The following is a 19,777-nucleotide window of genomic DNA, read 5'->3' as shown; positions in this document are numbered from 1 at the left end:
AATTAGTCGGCGACCAATCTGGGGTACATTAACAGGTCACATGCCTTACAGGAAAAAATAAACATAACTTATTTATTAGCTATCTATTTATGTCTAAAATGTATTTTCCTGTGTCTGCATTGTCACCCTTTTGCTACCGTGACAATGAAATTTCCCAAATATGGGATGAACAAAGTTATCTAATCTAAATGAACTAAACTTAATACAGGTAAGATTCTGATTCAAATATTAATATAAATCAAAAATGAAATCACATTAAATGACTTCAATTTAAATTTTAATCAAAGAATGTCAATAGTATAGTAGTGTTTCAAGTGCAATAGTGGCATTACAATGTTTACATGAATAATTTAATATGCTCATTTCACTTGTCTGTACTGGTTAAATCGCCTTTTTGGTGAAATTTGTGAATGTCGACTCATATTTTACTGAATAGACAGAGCCATCAATTCCGTGTGTACCCTGCCTGGTCCCCATAGTTAGCTGGAATTGGCCATTGTGAGAATAAGCGCTTCATAAAATGAATGTATGAATATCCGTCTCTAGTGTTTGGATCAAGTACTACTGCTTCTAGACAAATCATAGGGAAGTATGTATGGGAAATGCATAATCCTTGGCAAAACAGAAGTAACATCAGGTGACGGGTTCATTTCCAGTTACATCCCATGAGGTTTTTTTCAAAAATTGTTTTTAAAGAGGCTAACATGATGAAACAGACAATCTCTGCAATCCATTTGGACCTCGCTCAAGATTATATTTTTATCTGAGTGATTGCAGATTACTGTCCTGAGAGAGGTGTGCTAAAGAAGGATTATCCACTTGTTAGGGGATGCATTCGACCCAATGGATGCCAATGGGCCAACCTCATTGGCCCTCTAAATTGTATGGCGTGTCACCCCATTGATTTGTGATGAATGGAACCCAATGACTTCAATGAAGAATAAACCTGAATTGTTTATTTAATCATGAATGTAGTGCTGTACAAAGATACAATCATGACAACTCTGCCTTAAACACTATGAGTCTATCTAGATCTGTTCAAAACAGATATTTAACTGCGATAAAAATACTTTTTTTTGCAGAATTAAATCAAACTAGTACTCTGTTCCTGTGGATGTGATGTTTTCATTTCACATGGGGGGTGGGACATGGCGGTACTAAGTTGTTTTTTGCTTTTCGGGTCTGTCTGGAGCTTGTGTCGGCATTTGGGGGATTTTTTTCTGTGGGTTTCTTGCTTGGGACTGTGGAAAACAACAATAAAATCAGATTTCATTCATTGATTGATTGAAAAGACGAGATGGGACTTACACTTGGGGGTGTGCTGATTTTGGGGTTCTTCCTTGTTATTTGGGATTGCTTCATGTCCATGAATGAGATTCTGTATTCCAGTCATGGTCATTCCTCTCACGGGCATGTAAGTAGTCAGTCCGGGGAGGTTGCTTTCAAGGCCAGAAGCTCCACAGCACTCATCACATTGCTTGAAATAAAATTTAAAAAAAAAATACATTTCAAAAGGGGTAAACGTAAATGTTTAATGCGTTCAAGCATAGCCCAACATTAGAGGCTTCTTGACTACCCGTATCTTTCTTCATTCTGTTTAGAAGGGTTACATTTTATTTGTATATAAACTGCTATTGTTTTGGCTGAACTTAAAACCCAGCTCTTTTTATTTAGAGCCATCATGTGGAAAAAAAGGAGGGCTAAAAGGCAAATATCCTCCTGGCATACAATCACAGACAAGCTCTATGCACTAGCTAAGCAGAAAAAAAAGGATGCTGGCGACTTAACACTGAAACATTGTAGGTCAAGGTCACCTGACTTCCTTTATTTTTGTATTTTCAATATGCCATCTCCACTTTATCCACGCTGTGCATTTATGATTAGACTGCTTGTTGGCCGATATATATATAAGAGGGAGTAATTACTACTCATCAATGACAATGTCGAAATTCAAATAAAAAAAAAAGGAAACGGCTAGGATGCCGTCCATCTCGATCATTTCTACATGTGCGATTGGCGGGCAGAAAGGGTCGCGTTGACCTGGCTAATAGGTAGCAAATCCACTGGTGCATTATCTGCCGGGCACATTTCAACTAATCAGCAGGATGATGCCAGCAGGCTTAGGCTGCTTTTAATTCAGAGCTCCAGGAGAATTACTACAACAGGCATGCACTCCACTCTTTCCATAAGGCAGCGAGTGTTGGATGTGTGTTATTTGTTGGGATTCTCTTCGAGTCTCTATGATGCTGGACTAAGTCGTGTATAACAAGGCCCATTATGGTTGTAAAATAAATAATTTACTTCAATTAGACGGTTTCAACTGAAGAAATACGGAGAATTCAGTGCGTAGTTCCAATTAAGGTTTATATTTAGTTGAATGGATTGCCCTGTATTTAAAAACACCGTCCAAAATTCTGAGAGTGAGTTGTTAAAAAGACATTGGAAGTAAGCATGTGCTTTTGTGCACTTATTGGTGATGTGTGCAGTGCTCACTGTTGTATCGGTAATTTCAGCTCGGGTTCTTTCCTCCAGGGTAACTGTTATGCCATCCAAGACTTGCAACTTTGGCAGGTTGCGCATCACTGTAGGTCTGTGTAGAGAGTTGCGAGCCACCTGAAAGCACATTAGAGTACCATGAGAAAACCCACACAAGCATAGGGGAACATATGAACTTCACACAGGAAGATTATATTAGCGTTCTTTTTCGACCTAATATCTACAACGCAATGTGCAAAGACATAGAAGACAAACAATTCTCACTCCTGCGTACTTTATTGCAAGAAATGACACCCACATTATCTGACTCCCCCCTCACTTGGGGTAAGGAGCAGTTTTATGACAATGCGTGACAGTCAGAAACCACCAGGGATTGAACCCTCCATCTCAGTACTGTGAAGCAGACATGGTAAACTGTTCTACAACGGGCTGCCTAAGCTAAATAGACCTTTATTTTATTTGCTATTGTTGAATGGCCTTGTTTAAATTTTGAAGCTAATTAGACCTTTATTATTTGATTTGCTATTGTTGAACAGCTCATTTCTATTTTGAAGCTAATTAGACCTTTATTATTTGATTTGCTATTATTGAATGACCTTATTTTCTTTCATTTTGAACCTAAAACCTTGCTTCCAATCTGGAATCAAATCAATCAGATCAAAAGCCTTTATCGTCATTATACACAGCTGCGAATAATGAAATTGGTGGTACTACTCTTCCAAGTGTCTTTTCCCAGTAAAAACATAAATAAGTCATATAAAAAGTCACATCCGGGCAAGGTCAATTCTAAAATATTGCACATTGTTATTGCACACCCTGAAGTTATTGCACAGAAGGGATTGTGTGTCGTGATAATGCAAGTTGGCTCTGGAGAAGAAAAAAACTGTCCCTAAGTCTATTTGTCCGTGCTTTGTGAGACGGCAAAGCAACGAATAAGAAATGCCTATGACCCAGTCTTTTCAAAATAAAAAGTTGCCGTCCACCTTGAAATATTTACAATACTATCTGGTTTCCCAAAAGGGTTCAATTTATATTACATTTGGCCACTTGTTCAACTTTATGTTCCTGCAGACCACTTCTGCATTGAAACTCCAAGTGAATGCCAGTGAAAGTCTAGAATGGAGGGGACAGATTCTGGCACGGGAACACGGACAAAGTAGTGATCTCATGTGGTCAGCAGCAGGCGGTATGGTCTCTAGGGTGGTTTTCGGCCTTTACCCCTTTGGCAGGATTAACCCCTTATGGGCAGAGGGGACTGCTGGAATGAGGCTGCCACAGCTGAGTGTAGCCTCGCCGCCTTCATCATCAGCGGGCTATGAAGCACATGCGTTCACTGCTCACGCCTCATCTACAAGCTCCAGATGGGTGATGTAAGCGGGCCAACAGCACTCGACATTTGGTCGACGGATTTGTCCGTGATGCCGGCCAGTTTGAGGCGCAACCGACGGCCCGTGGTGTAATCGCTTAATTTGTGGGAACGCCGAGCAATGCTGGCTGGCTCAGTGTTGTGGCTCGGGTTGTTTGTCAACAGGGTTCTGACAGCTCAAGGCAAGTTAAATTCAATACTATATCATGTTGTTTGAATAAAAAAAAGAAAGACCGACCCCCAAAAAAAAGAAAAAATACCACGGGAACTCACCGGATTGCCAATGACAGACAGTTCCGTCAGCGATGGAAGAACTTCAAGTTTATCAAGCTCTGAGATCTCCTACAAACATGGGAAGAAGAAAATATTTTGTGTGATTCCTTTTATTATTATTATTATTATTTTGATTGCATTGCCCACGATGGAAAACCGGATGTGTTAGGGATAATCGAGGCATATGTACCAGTGCTGAATCCTTTCATAATTTTTGTTGAGAGACCAGGACAGAAGCAGCTGACGGGAGAGATTACACGTTTAATCGCATGAGTTTGGGCACGCAACAGAGCAACCAAGAGGGAGGGGGAGGGAGTTTTTCCATGATTTGCCAGGTTGATGGTCAGAGACGCCCCCCATGTGCTGGAACAACTGCCATACTTTACATCTTAATTACTAAATACATGAAAGTAAGAGGGATTGGCAGACTAAAGTGTGCAAATCACTCCCCCTCAGCGAGAAGGAGATGCATAGTGAGAAGCTGATTACATGTTTGGCTGATTGTCCCCTCTGTCTTCTTTCACACTTCCCCTGACCTTCAATCACACTGAAGACCCCTTAAATGCTAACCCCTCACATTGCACAGTTGGGGATAATGAGTCATGATTACTATACTTTATGTATAAGTTTGCTGCAAGTGTATATAAAAAATGCATTCTGTTTGCCACCTTGTCCATATAAATAAATGGGGAAAAAAAGCTCATTAAAGTACAAAAAAAACTGCGTTGTGTAGAAAATCCATTTAGAAAGCTGAAGCCTATTCTGGATTGTTTAACGAGAAAATTGTGTATGACATTCTAGACTGGTCGCCAGTCAATATTACGGCACAAAGAAAGACAGATATTGACATTAAGATGTAAGAATAAATGATACCTGAAGCTTGTTCATGCCGAGGAAAAGTTTGCGTAGGTCAACGAGAGGGTAGAGATGGTTGAGCTCACGGATGCGATTTTCTGTAAGGTGGAGTTCCATCAAGGAGCCCTGGGAAATGAAAGAGTTTTCGTACAGGCCTCGGATCCGGTTCCTGTCCAACACCAGCTCTTTGAGCTGATGGAGACCCTCTAAACCTTCGACTTGGGTGATCTCGTTCCCTGCAAGGAGTGTGAAACAGTCAATATGACATTTTTGCCCAAAATTATGTCCTAATCTAATCATAAAAGAAAAGAAAGTATGCTAAAACAGAAGTGAAAAACATTACATTTGTGCAATATTGCAATGTTGGACAGATTCTATCAAAAATGCATACAAAGAAAGTACTTTTTCTTAGTAGCAGACAGTTCATATTGAAGTTGATATTCCAGGTTCATTCCCATAAATGTTATTATGTTTGACAGAAAGCTATTCACTCAAACAACTCAATGACAATTAATTACAAATGCCTAATTCAGAGTACCACTTTAAACCCCTTAAACTGTCAAATTTGAAATTAAAGGAATTTTAAGCACTAGTCGGAGCCTTGATATAAAGATGTTTTGTTAGCAGGTATTCAGAGAAAAAGTTAAAGTCTCATCTTTTATTAAACATGTCTAAATTAACAAATTCAACACTATTGATATAGTCTTCCAGTTCATTTTAACTGGGGTTCCTGGCATATGTATATATATATATCTATATATATCTATATATATATATTAGATTTTATTTGTTTTCTAAAGACAGAAAGGCAAAAAAGATGAATATTCCCTATATATATTTACAATTTTCATTTGAATTTTGGCATGAAACATGAGATCAACATGTGATTTACTTTTGCGGGCTCCACAAAGTGATGCGGCAGTCCGAATCTGGCCCCCGGGCCATCACTTGGGCACCAATGCTTTAGAAACTCATTATAATAACAGAGTATCTTATAATATTTGCAAAGAGATCATTTCTTCAATACAAAAATGTGTATGCCATTCTCTGCTTATATTATTTCTTGCATTATTTCAGAAGTCAAGTAAGCAAAATATTCAGCATCAGGACGTCCCTAAATAGAACTGAACTCCTAACAAATGAAGATTGGTGAGCTCAAGAGAAGAATTAAAGTCATTTTTTATCCAATGGGAAGACCTGGTTAGATTAATGATGACCCACAAAATGATTGTTAGATTACCAGACTGACAACAACCTTTTAGTATAGCCAAAAGGCCATAGCCCAGCTCATGTAAAAAAGAATGAATGTTATGAAACATTTGCTGATATATATATTTGCCGTTGTTAAACAAGTGAGCAAATTCTGACGTTACACAAAGATTTTCAAGCCACTGTGGAGTGACAAGTGGCCTTTCGTGGCCCTCATCAAAAGCTGGCGTAATTGAAAGTCAGTTTTTTTTCTTCACCCAACAACTGGCTTTCAGCTACACTGTTTACTTTTACCTACCTTGAAGGAAGAGTACTTTAAGATTGGTTAGCCTGCTGAGTTCCAGATTGGCCATGTTGGAGATGCCATTGTTACTCAAATGCAGTATTTCCAGGCTGCTCATCAGAGGCTCCAGGATGATGGTTGGTGCCAGGAGCCTACACAAAGGAAAGTAGCTTTTGTAACTGTTCGGGGGGAAATATAAAGCCATCTCCCTCCTGCTGCTATATTTTGCCAAGACAAAATAGGATGCCACAGGAAGAAAAAAATCACAGTATGTGGGAGATTTGGACTTTTTACACAAAATCTGACAGATCCTTAGCGATGGGGAGTTTATTTTTTTAATACAAAGGAGATATATAATAAATACTATGAAAATTACAGATAGGAATGGTGTATTACATTATATTTTAATCTAAAACCTGAGCAGATTTGAGTAAATATTTATTTCCTGGTAGGGGCTGCCCCCTGATGGTCATACTGTATGAAAAAAATATGTAGTATTATTAAAATGTGTGAGGAGTTTTTAAGATGATAAAAAAAAGCTAATTGTTTAAATTTGCAGCCTTATTATGAATATTAGCTAATTCTCTGCATTTTAGGTGACAAATGGATTGGACCATTTGAAATAGGAAAATTTGCATATTTGAAATATTACAATTATTTATTAAAACAAAAGTTAACAGTTAAAAAAATACGCAAATGAACAATTTTAAATATAAATGTTTCATTTGACATCCAGTTAAAAATAAGGATACAAGTGAAAAAGGACATTTAGGTACTCTGGATGTATTTATTGATTTATTTTTTCTCATTCTCTCTCTCCATCGATATAGTATCTATATTTTTTATTTGGTCTCTGTACTCTGTAGAAGAACATTTACTCAGAAACTAGCATTTTTTTCTCGCATGTATACTATAGATTGTTTAAAATTAATAAGTGGGACATTCAATTTCCCATGTACATGCCACTGTCTGGCTATAAGTGTTAAGTGGAAAACAATTTTCCACATTACCTGCTCCCTTTACATAAGGTCTGTTGTCCATAGCCACTGGAGTGCACTTTGTTGTGAAGCAGCTGTCTGTTTGTTAAAAATGTCTTCTGCCTCGGCATGATGGACTCTATGCGGTTGTGGTTTAAATACAGGACCTGTAACCAATGGAAAATACGTGTCATTGTCTTTCATGGCCTTAAAAAGTTGTTTCGTTTCATTCCTCTTGTTTGTACTTTGACATTAGGAAGGTGGATGATGCCTGAGAAGCAGGTAAGGTTGTTGTGATCCAAGTTGATAGTGCTAAGGTTGAAGAACAGGTCTATTGGGGACAGGTCCACAGTCCTTTGGGGAGGGGGGAGAAATATTTTTCACATCTTTATAAGGGTTCTCTTTCAAAAGAAATCACTGTCACTTTAAATGCAAATGATTTAAAAAGGCTACCTGATCGCACAGGATTGCAGAGTGAGGTAGGTGATGCTGGCGTAGTTTGAATGGCCCAATTTCTCAGCCACCAGGTCTGGTGTAAGTCGTCCTCCAAACATAGCTTTTGCATTTTCACATTCAGTGGCATCCTTTTGGGAATAATCCAAAAAAAAAAAAAAAAAGAGTGGTCACATCACTAACTAAACATTCTACCATGACGTGGTATGCTTTTTTTTTTTTGCAACGTACCACTGCATTTCCATCCAAGGCCTTTAGAGAAGGAACATGGTATACCATATAAATGCGATAGTTCTTGAAGTTTTCTGATAACGGATTGCCATAGAGATCCAAGATGATGAGATTTTCCAATGCCTGTAAACATAAGTAAGTAACTCACTTTGCTGCATGTTTTGCAGAACAGACCATTTTCATTTGAAAAAGAAAGATTTACCTTGAGATAGTAGATATCCCTAGAGACAGAAATATGATTGTTGCCAGCGTAGATCTCCAAAAGCTCACGGCATTTGTTGATGCCTTGCAGGGAAGTGATGAGGTTGTTTTCCACAGACAGAAAGGTTAAATTTTGTAGCTGCTCGAGGACAGAAGCATTAAGGCTGGACAGCTGATTTCCATCCATGCTGAGTTTATTCAAATTCTGTAGCCTTGAGAGGCCTAGTAGATCAAATGATGACAATTCAGTGGTAAAGTATTTGAAGTAGAAAGTATAATAACTGACCGTCAATTGTGCCGATGTTGTTGTTATTTAGGGAGAGCTCTTCCAGATGAATGCAGCGGTCTAACCCTTCCACTTCACAGATATTATTATTATTAAATGAAGCCCAACGCAGGTTGACCAGGCCATCTAGATTGCTCATCTGATAAATATTCTGGTTGTCAAGGTTTAGAGATGTGATCTGTTCCAAATGTGCCCACATTTAGCAATTAAAAAATGAGCTCGTCATGCAAAAAAAAATAATTAACAAAAAAAAAATCACTGAATGATTAGACTGACCTTTGCATGCCAATCTGGCTCCAGCCCTCGATTTAGGTCCATGACTGGCTGATATAATTTAGACAGTAGTTCAGTTGTGGACACCAGGCTGAGATTTCGGGGACGCTCGATGTTGGTATGGGAGCAAACAATGAGAATATCCTGTGAGAACAGACATCACAATTCAAAGTACATATATTATTTAAATTCATTCACAAGTCCTAATACCCAATTTCCATATTATATCATATACTGGTCTTTGGCGTGCCATTTCATATCATGAAAGTAGCCTAATATTGAGCCTTGTGGAACACCTTTGAGATGCATTCACTGCCATCCAAAATGGTGTCCATGGTATTTATAGCAGTAAACAAAGAGTTAACATCTCTCTAATAAATTGACATATACATATTTGAAGTAGTATTTACAAATAAATCAATGGTTCAAGGTCCTTTAGAAACGCTCAAATTTGGACAATTCCCTTAATACAACCTCCCGAAGATTTGCGTAGGCAAGCGTAGAGAAGGTGCCTACGGAATTGATTGTCAACGATTGGATTGTATAATTCCAAAATGTTAACCTGGTTGACAACGGTTCTCGTTGTCTTGCAAACAGCATCTGCAACTTCTTCTTTTGTAACTGCTATGTTGTCCAGTTTTGCAAGTGTTGTCACCAAGCTTAGTACGGTCATTCTGACATCCTCTGGCTGGCAGAGACAAACAATTCAGAGTTTATGTCTGAATAAATGGTTAAACTTGTGTTCATTTTGAGTTGAATGATTGTATTATTTGAATAAACCTTCTTCCATGGGTTGTGTCGAGTTTCCAGTATTTTCAGGGCTGGTGTGTGTAGTTTTAGCACATTGGCATCTTCACTGGCATTGGTCAACTTATTCCAGCTAACATCGAGATGTCCCAATTGTTTTAACCCCTTCAGACCTTCAAGGCTCACAATCTGGTTAAAGCTGGCATCTAAATACTCCATATTGGCCTGAGAAGGTGGACATGATTAGAATAGAATTAAGAACAAACACTTCATCAAATCACTTTCTGATTCAATACCATGTGAGCAATTTCGCTGAGGCTGGTGAGCTCATTGAAGCATAGGGTGAGACGACGGAGACCCCTAATGGAAGAAATCTCCTTGATCCTGCTCAGACCGCTGCTGTGAAGGTTCAGCACCTTACGATTCAAATGGTTAGTCAATAAAAGCACATATGAAGGGACTTCCTTCTGAAATAAATCTTACAGTGATTTCACAGAACATGTGTGCACTGGATGCATTTAGGATTGTTGTCGCATTCAATTTAACCAACTTGGGCGGCGGATCCAGAACAGGCTCCATGTTGATAGCTTCAATGTCCAGAGAAGTGTCAAAAGTTGGAAGGTCCAGGGCTTGAGTACTGTCATCTAGTGATGTCGGCTGTTGGCAGCCCTTAGAAAGACACATTATAATATTCACTACAGTGGTACCTCTACTTACAAACGCTTCTAATTACAAAGTTTTCAGTTTATGAAAGCCTTTGATATGCTTTGACTGTTCCTATTTACAAAAATAACATCCAAATTACAAAATCCCCCAAAGAGTAAATACATTTCCAAATTTGAAACGACATTAGAATTAAGTTTAGTGTAAGGTTAGGTTAAATTTATTTTTGAGTGTGTCTGCATAGTAATCCAAGTTCGTTTCAATTTGTTTGTTATGTTACGAGCACGTTGCCATGCAAAAAGTCTGTCTGGTGTGAATGAAATGAAGAAGCAGGCCCTGTATTCGTACCTTGATAGATAGAAAAACGCAATACTGCTCTGAAGTCTTACATTATTCTGTTTCTTCCGTTCCATACTGTACCCAATTTTGTTAACTGTAGCAGTCAAGGCAAATTGTTGGAAGCATACATTGTGCAAGCAAATCAGAAATTGTAAAGATACAGTCAATTTACCTCAGTGAGATATTCAAAACATATCAAGTACTCGGGCAAGACGAGATCATTGTCAAAGACGAACCACTGTCTTCCTTTGGGAATGTTAGCTGGCATTCCATCTAGAAACAATACACACCCGGAAGCCCAATTGAAAACACATCTCTTCTGTATATTCTTGTATGCAGTAGGTGTTGTACCTAAATGCTTGTTGTACACATTGCGGTATACGGAGGAAGCTCGAGGATAAGTTCTTCTGTGCACCAATTCTCCCTCTCTGACAGGAAGGCTGTTGCCCAGAAACACTTTGGACACGATAACTCTGCCTACAGGATAAAAAGGAAGCATTTACGATAGGTATTAATAGCTAAAATGAGTCCGATTTCTGCATTTAGATGGAAATTTACGCACCAGATCTGAAAGGGATTTCATATTTTCTTCTGTCGTAACCCCCTTTTCCAGTACTCTGTAGTAAATAATCAATTCTTGGCTGTTCACTCACAATCAGGCTGTTGGTTAAGGGCACTGCTGCTTCTTTTCCAAGTGCCTAGTTTGGACGAATAACCCTGTTACAACATTGGTCTTCTGTCTAATTTTTTTGGAGTATGAATGAAAATGCTAAACACCTTGTATTCTCTTGCAGATTTGAAGCCTTCCTCCATGATGTTTAACACGCTATCACCATTTTGGTCTGGTTCACCAATGTAGAATAAATGCTCAAGTAGCCGCTTGTAATTCCTGAGTGTCAATGTTGCATTAGATTAGATTAGATTCAATTACAACTTGATTTCATCCCGAATTCGGGAAATTTCTTGGTTGCCGTAACAAGACACAGAAGACATTGTAGACCTAGTTAAGAAACTGGAGTCACACACACTAAGTCCACAAGGTGGGGACCTTCTGCAGACTGAGACTGAGGTTACCACACATACAACATCAACAACAAATGTGAAAATCCGATCAGCGGTTGACTTACGTCACCGTGTTAGCCGAACCATCCCTTGACAGCAGGGATTGAAGTTTGTCCTTAAAGCGAATTCTCAGCCCGCTGTTGTGGATTCGGACCACTCTGTTGACCCGAATCCCAGTGATGCCGAGACTCATGTAGTCTGACAGAGAAAAGCGAGAGAGCAGCAGATCCCGACAGGAAGTGAACCTGGAGAAGAAGATATTGTTTTAAGAAAAAAACATCAATTATTGATTGAAAAAATGGACAAATTTCAAATTCAAAACAAACTACGATGAAAAAAAAGACTCCAGCTTGTACTCAGCATTGAATCCAAACACACAAAAGCATTAAATTTAGCTAAATCAAATGTTGTTGTTTTTTTTGGTGGAACATAGAAACCCTCAAATAAAACTGTTAAACTAAAAGACTTTAGTAGACAAGTTAACGCTGCTGTTTTTGGTGTGAACCTTTAAAAATTGCCATTTTTGTATTCCGTATACAAGAACCCAAGTGTAGGGAATCCATGTTGTTGTTATTGTTGTATTCAAAAGGTTGCCTTGAAGGCTACTGTCAGTTTTCATGTAGCACATTGAAAATGATTTTCGAGGTTGTTTTGCAATGCCTCTTTTGTTTGCACAGTATTGCTGGGTATCCTCATAATACTAATTTTTTTTCAAATTATATGACTCACTAGGACTAAGTTCGATGAGAAGGAAGCTGAAACACGTCTCATTATAAACAAAGAGAACCGAATTGAAGCATAGTTGATTGAAAAAGACCCCTTAAGCCCCTCAACAAGCAGCAGTGACTGGTCATTTATGATAGGCGTGGCTGTGAATAGAACAAGTCACATCAGGCAGGAAGAAAAAAAACTGTGGCTGCAATTTGCCCGATTTGATTTATTGTTTATCGTTATTGTTGTGTGTACCAATTCTGTAGCTGGTGAGATTATTCAGACACGGGAAGAAGTTAAGAGGGGCCCAGTTTTAGGCCCAAAAACTACAACTGCCAGTATTTTAATGGAAATGAAGTTTGTTAACAACTGGACATGCAGAATGTTACAAAAAAAGCTATACCATGGGTCTGTGGTGCTCCCTTCCTCCAGACGAATATTTCCAACACTGTGTAGCTCCGTGGACATAAAGTGCACAGTGTCCTCCATCATTTGTGTTGCTTGTGACACGTTATGCTGATGCCAGTTTTCAATTCTGAGGAAAAAGCACAGGGATTTTTCTATGTTATAAACATGCAGGTAGACATCTTTTCAGTTATAATTATGACTACATGAACTAACTCCTGCAGCCTCCTAGTGGAAACAGCCAATCTCTGTTGTAGTACTTCAATCTTTTTCAGCATTTGCTCTGAAACGGGGTCAGGGCTGTCACTTTTGCTGCTAAAACCATCATCCAAAGTATCGTAAGGATCGTCTAAAGTCTTCTTGGAAAGAGCACGTTCAACCTGTGGTGGCAGCACAATATAACAAGTCAATCACCTACTTTTGTGATAGGCGCAATGAGGTTTTTTGGAGGGGTTCTTACATTTTTTAAGGTGTAATTGAGTGACCGAATACTTTCTAAAGGTGACTCCAAGGAGGCGTTTTTTTTCTTGAGAAGTCGCAGCAGAGTTTCTGTGAGATTTCTCCGAGCAGTGCGTGAACGCATGTTGTAAAACATCATCTTCTTCATTACAGTGGACTAAAAGAAAGAACATGACTTCAAATACCAACATAAAATTATGCAGCACAGAATCCGTGACCTAAAGTTAATTTAAAAAAGCAACAGCAAAAACACTTGCCAACAACATATTTTGGCTCCTTTTCTGTCCTTTCAAAATCTGCTATTTTATTCTGTATACTTTAGTTTTCATATCATTGTATTTATGGATGTTTTTTATATTATTAGCAATATTAAATACAGATTCTCCATTTTTTACTCGTACTAGTTTCACTAATCACTTGTTTGCAGTTAGATTAGCTTGTCATATTTAACTTCAGGAACACTTTAACAGCAGAGCAGTACATGTCACTTAGAAGCGTGTTCGAAGACTTATTCACTGTTAAGATTGGTGATAAGACTTGTTGGAATTGGTCTTTGTTTTCGGATTACCTCGGCTACTTCAGTGACTTGCGAGTTGGACACATCGTAGGTGTCGAGGAACATGAGCGAGGGGAAATGGTACAGCATGTGCGTGGCATAATTGCATAACCGACACACTGGGTTTGGGGTGGCGGTAAAGTCACACAGCGCCAGATCTCTCAGGTGGGACAGGCACGTCAGTCGGGTCAGCTCCTGGGAAATACAATATGATGAGAACTAAATCGGCTACGGTAGAACATTTCCCAAAAATATATGACTCTCTAGACATGTATGTATATTAAAATCCTGAATTTAACCCTTTCAGAGACAGTGGTCGTTCCAGAGGACATCAATTCAAAAGTTATCAATGCCAGTAGATGTCACAGAGTATATGCTGCGGTAGTTTGGAAAAGTGGATATTACTATTATTAAAAACAGAGGATTCCTGCATGTGGGGGCTAAAACATTAGCTGTCAGGACATGAAAGTATTAAAATGTGTATGTATATGTACATGTGTGTATAAATATGTATGAATATGTATATATATATATAGACATACATATACATATATATACACATACAGACATACATATACATACACATACAGACATACATATACATACACATACAGACATACATATACATATATATACACATACAGACATACATATACATATATATACACATACAGACATACATATACATATATATACACATACAGACATACATATATACATATACACATACAGACATACATATACATATATATACACAAAGTTATACATATATGTATATATGTATATACATGTATATGTATGTGTGTATGTATATGTGTATATATTTCATGCAACGCACTAGTTTAAGTATTTATTAGCCAATTTATTTATGTATACACTCTAAAATGTCTTTTCCTGTCTGTATTCTCACCCTCTTGCTACTCTGACAGTGAAATTTCCTCAATACGGTATGAATAAAATTATCTAATCTAATCTAACCTAATGTAAAATTTATGCGGATTATGAATACAAGTCCTTGACATCAAACTCAATTGACAACAAAATAAATAAAATAAACTTTTCTTAAGAAAAGGTAGAAATGAAGTCAACAATGCACAGAACAATTATCTTTTACATGCATAAGAATTTTCAAAAGATTTGAATGATCTCACCTTAAAGGAGCAGATCTTGTTGCCGGAAAGATTCAGAGTGTGAAGGTTCACATTGTTAACAAGGCCGTCCCCTTAAAGAACAGACGTCAAAGAAAGGAAAAATACTTATGCATTTTCTTTTACGTGTGCCACAAAAGACAGTAAATTGCTTACCAATTCTCTGAATGTTATTATTAGCAAGGTTTAGTTCTTGCAAGTTTTGAAGAGTGTTCAAGCCCTATTGGATAAAGAAAAAGAACATTCCACAGAAAAGAAATCATGTTTTACAAGCTGATTTGCATCATTTATTTGTACAACTTTTACAAACCTGTATCGATGTTATGTAGTTATTGCTGAGCCACAGGACTTCTATGTTGACGTTCAATTTTAAATTCTTTATTTCCCCTATTCTATTATCGTACAAGTAAAGCTTCTTTAGCTGAAGACAAAGCTGCAGTCCAGATATTTTCTGCGAAAGACAATGATGCAGTACGTATGTGTACATTTTTTCTGTTTTTTGCAAGTGGATGTTTAGTTTTTTCTTAATATCAAGTGATGGAAATAGAAACTCACTTACTGTCAGCTTACATTCGACGACCCAGAGCTCTTGGAGCAAGGGACAACTTTCCAAACCCTCGATTCGTTTAATACCCTGGCCCAAGATTTTAAGATGGCAGAGATTTGGGAAGTAGGAAATGCCAACCATGCGGGGGAAACCACTCAAGATGACCTCCAATGAGGTGGTATTGGGCCCCCTTTCAGCGAGGTCATCATAGGAGAGTCCATTAGCCATGCACTGTTGGAGATGAGAGCAAATGATGTTTTCAAAAAAAAAAAATGAATTGCTTTCATTTAGGCAAAAAATTGGGGTTCAAATCTAAATTTGGTTTTTAGTACATACGATTTAAAGCCAAAATTAGGGGTTTAAAAGTAGACTTTCAAACTATGCTTTGGGGTCCAAAGAAGGCTTTAGAACAAACATGAGTAAACTACGGCCTCTGATCATCAATAGTGGACCTTGAATTGTTTCCAAGTAATAATAGGAGCCAGGATTTGACTTCTACTGACCAGTTCTCTAACCACCTCCTCATCACGCCATGACTTTCTAACATTGCGTACCGCAGATTTTTTCCCAGAAGTTGACTGCATCTGACAAGGAAAGAAAATATTAATCATGCAAGCGTGTTTGTTAGTGCAATGCAGCACAAGAGAATGAGCCCTGCCATATTGGATTTGAATTGGGCTTCAGCTCTCCATTGTATAAATAATCAAGTAACCTATAGATTAGTTTGATTAATTCAATATTGTGTACCAAAACAACATTAACAAACAAAAAAACATTTATTTTAAATGTCACATTAACCATTCTGTATGAAATAAAATAAACTTTATGAATCATTTACATTCTTATAATGCTTTTAACTGATCCTGACTGACATTGAAACCACAAATGTTTTATAAAGCATGTCAAAAAATAACCACTTAACCTTAACTAACTGCACAATTACCATTCAAAATGTACTGTACTAAAAGCAAGGACTAGGTGAACTATATCTGCAAATGATACAATTATCCACTAGCACTAAGCTCGTGCAAATTTCTAATTTGCACTTCCAGAAATCATATTGTTTTTTTAATGAATTTTCTAACAATACATACAAATTACAATTAAGAATTGAGGCTGGATCGATAAAATGACTTGCTTACCGGAGCTCAACATGAGCATACACTCGACGACCACAGCTCTTCACATCAACATAAACGCACACACTTCTTTGTCCTAAACAGTAAGAAACTCATTAGACATCCATATAAATTGCATCATCAGTTTAAAATAGTATTCCATGATATTTTAAGCTGGAAACTACCCCAGGTGACTCCGGGCCAGAGATGGGAGACATGATTAGCCGATTAAATTAAAAAAATAACTGAGTTAGGCTCCAGCACCCTCCATGACCCCAATGAGCATAAAGCAGTTCAGAAAATGAATGAGTGAAATATGAATACATGAAATTAATATGTTCTCCTTTTCCTTTTTATTGAAAAAGGAAATTAAAAACATAACAATGATGAAGAAATAAAGAAAATATTCTACAGGCTCCAAAAAAAAAAAGGTTTTGGACATTTCTCGAGTCAGCAATGTGTCAAAAATTGAAGTTTATCATTTGTTATGAGATACATACACTACAGTTAATAAATATTAATTTGCCAATGGATTCTTTCCAGTTTAGTCGAGAAAATTCCATCACAATCACACATAATAAGATCCAGTTCATTCTGTCTATACTTATACATTCTCACTTAATAGATCTGCGATTTCTTTGGCCAGCCTATGAAATGAAACTGGTTGTTTTTGGTCAATTGTCATTCCATAAGAGTTACATCACTTGAAATTACCGTTTGGCGTGAAACATCATAAGATGATCGCTCCCACTTTTCCTCGTTAAAGCATCACATGATTCCCCACAGGTGAATACGTGATTATTCCACTTCTCCCATTTACTCCACGGATCGCTTGCCTCAAATGGGGAAACTACACGACGGCGTCACAAGCGTTGATCGCGAGCTTCGTGCAAACTTTTGGTCGCCACGCGTCAACCAAACGTGTTCAAAGTCCCCATGGCAACGGAAAAGAAAATGTCACTACGTCATGGTCGGAGCGTCGGACAGGTGAGGTCATCAAGACGACCCCTGGCGGCTGTTTAGCATGATAACAAGATATCTGGGGCGAGAGACAATTAATAGTGGATTGAAATGTTGTTTTGCTGTCTTTTAATGGATTTAAAATGCATATATAAAGTAAAATGGATTAAATTATTTCTATTTTTCGTCACCTTTTCCGGAAATTTGGTGGGTTGGATTTTGTATTAACACTGCCAGGGACAATTGGTACCATTTCAAATGACCTTTAAACCTTTATTGAACAAGTGACTACGTATTGTTGGTCATTTAAACAAAATGCATTTTTTTATGATAAAACTGTTAAAATGAATGATATGTTTTTTAGATTATTTAGATGATTGAAATATAGAAATCAACACAATATTGATAAAAACGAAAATCGTTATCCATCAATGAAGTATAAACCAAAAATAAACATCGGCTAAGCCCCAACCAACACTCTATAGTTGAATATTTTTATTTTTGCATAGCATTTTTATCCACAATCCATTTTGACTTGGAGGGGAAAAGAAATGCCAAATGATGATACAACTATGAGCACCCCATCCCCGGTTTAATATGAGGTCATTTTAGGACTTTTTGTAATTCTATTATAAAAACAAAGAGGGGTTATCTACATACTACAGAATTAACTGTATTATAACATAAATCTCTTCAGATCCTACAGGACAGATTTGTATTTTAATCCCAAAATAATTGAACACATGACCATGTTTTTGGACGTTTCTTGTCAATAGTAATTTTCAATTCTCTGATTGGTTGGTCAGAACAAAACAAGATCCCGCCTACCGAGTAAAGTAAGAGTGACAGGTTACTGGTTTGATTTGTTTGGCAAATATATAATAATACATGCTTCCTCAATTTGTCCAAAATGTGCTTGGGACCAACCAACCTTATGAAGCAGCATAAATATATTATTTCTTTTTTGACACACCAAATTCAATGCAACACAAATAATGCTCCAATACAAGAATTAACCACACAACGAGGCACATCTGTGACCTAACAAACATTTCATGTGACTATTTCCTGAAGCAAGTTGGAAAAATGCAGTGGATGAAGGTAATCTAAGCAAATTTTGGCTATTTTGACCTATTTTTTTTACCATGCATTTAGTTATATATAATGCATTTTGTTGGTTCATTGTTTTGATACCTTCAATAAGAATCTACAATGTAACTAGTCTTGCAAAGAAAATGTACAACCACAGGTAAGTCCAAACTTTTTCCCTGTACTGAATACATAGCACATGTTGAATATTAAAGTTAAAGCACACCCAGGGAAAATAAATAACAATATAATAATATTAAGGTGCCTCAAGTTAATATTGAACAAAACTATTTATAGTGAAGTACTCCACAGGAGGTTCATGCTAAAGTTCCTTCCTGTTTCCATGTTTTTTTTTTGTTGACTATCAATAATAGGTGGTAGTGGTAATTTAGGGTGTAGTCACATAGAATCACACAGTGGGGACCTATGTATTTGATAACTGTCCTCTCAGGAATTAAGGTATGGATGAGTTAAAAATAAATTTGATTAATGTCTTGTTTAATTTAGTTCAGACAATCACCACAGGTTAAATGACAAGACAACATGGTGATACTTGATTGGCCAGGAAGACAAAAGCAATAACATAAATAAGAGTATAGGCCGATCGGGGTAAATATTACAATTTCCTCAGTTTAATATGCAATTTTAGGTTGTAGATGTATGCCGTGCTTCCTTTCTAACCTGAAACACTACCACTTTAAAACCTATAAACAGGTTCATCATCTACAAACTCTTTAACGGAGGCTCTTAAGAACCCTTAATCCTCGAAATAATATATGTACTCATTAAAGAAAAAAAGACAAAACAAGTACTACAGCTGCTAACCTTTGCTCCAACAAAACTTTGCTCGTCCTGCTCTTTTCCGTCATGTTTGGTCTCCAAGCCATCTGGTTGCTAAGGAGCCATTTAAAAAGCTGTCACGCACCGTGGAGCCACACGAGGGCGCTACACGTCATGACATAGTTTTCCAGCAAGCTTGCAATTGTGTTTTGTAATTATTATTTGTCAATATTTTTCAGAATACCGCTATGAAAATCGACAACATGTCACTCACAGACACTACGAGTAAG

The 19,777-nt window shown here is 37.4% G+C and overlaps 1 protein-coding gene across 2 annotated transcripts; it reads right to left on the bottom strand.

Moving 5' to 3' along the window:
* Positions 1–936: 936 nt before the first annotated feature.
* lrrc9 (leucine rich repeat containing 9) lies at positions 937–19,611 on the bottom strand. 2 transcript variants are annotated; one of them, XM_077731265.1, is made up of 33 exons: positions 19,533–19,611; positions 16,683–16,755; positions 16,044–16,124; positions 15,553–15,771; positions 15,304–15,444; positions 15,150–15,213; positions 14,997–15,067; positions 13,858–14,040; positions 13,291–13,446; positions 13,047–13,210; positions 12,829–12,960; positions 11,780–11,959; positions 11,430–11,541; positions 11,215–11,350; positions 11,004–11,129; positions 10,825–10,925; positions 10,134–10,319; positions 9,947–10,066; positions 9,684–9,875; positions 9,466–9,591; positions 8,907–9,047; positions 8,631–8,808; positions 8,346–8,566; positions 8,144–8,266; positions 7,913–8,043; positions 7,705–7,813; positions 7,493–7,626; positions 6,498–6,634; positions 5,009–5,226; positions 4,136–4,204; positions 2,494–2,613; positions 1,309–1,477; positions 937–1,241 (listed from the first exon to the last, which is right to left on the bottom strand). In XM_077731265.1, the coding sequence occupies exons 3-33, from the start codon at positions 16,122–16,124 to the stop codon at positions 1,126–1,128; spliced, it is 4,356 nt and encodes a 1,451-aa protein (XP_077587391.1). In that variant the 5' UTR covers positions 16,683–16,755; positions 19,533–19,611; the 3' UTR covers positions 937–1,125. The 2 variants fall into 2 exon arrangements, with proteins under 2 accessions (XP_077587391.1, XP_077587390.1); XM_077731264.1 differs by lacking the exon at positions 19,533–19,611 and adding an exon at positions 17,373–17,588.
* Positions 19,612–19,777: the final 166 nt, after the last annotated feature.

This window comes from Stigmatopora nigra, chromosome 13, assembly GCF_051989575.1.
Source record: "Stigmatopora nigra isolate UIUO_SnigA chromosome 13, RoL_Snig_1.1, whole genome shotgun sequence".
In the NCBI taxonomy this organism is placed as follows: Eukaryota; Metazoa; Chordata; class Actinopteri; order Syngnathiformes; family Syngnathidae; genus Stigmatopora; species Stigmatopora nigra.
The sequence above is the reverse complement of the archived record's forward strand: the minus strand, read 5'-3'. Positions and strand labels throughout refer to the sequence as shown.

Coding starts and splice junctions, on each gene's coding strand:
- lrrc9 (XM_077731265.1), bottom strand. CDS start 16,124: ATGCAGTCAACTTCTGGGAAAAAATCTGCGGTACGCAATGTTAGAAAG. Junction 11,960..12,828: donor GGGAGCACCACAGACCCATG/GTATAGCTTTTT, acceptor CTTCTTCTCCAG/GTTCACTTCCTGTCGGGATC. Junction 9,048..9,465: donor CGAGAACCGTTGTCAACCAG/GTTAACATTTTG, acceptor CTGTTCTCACAG/GATATTCTCATTGTTTGCTC.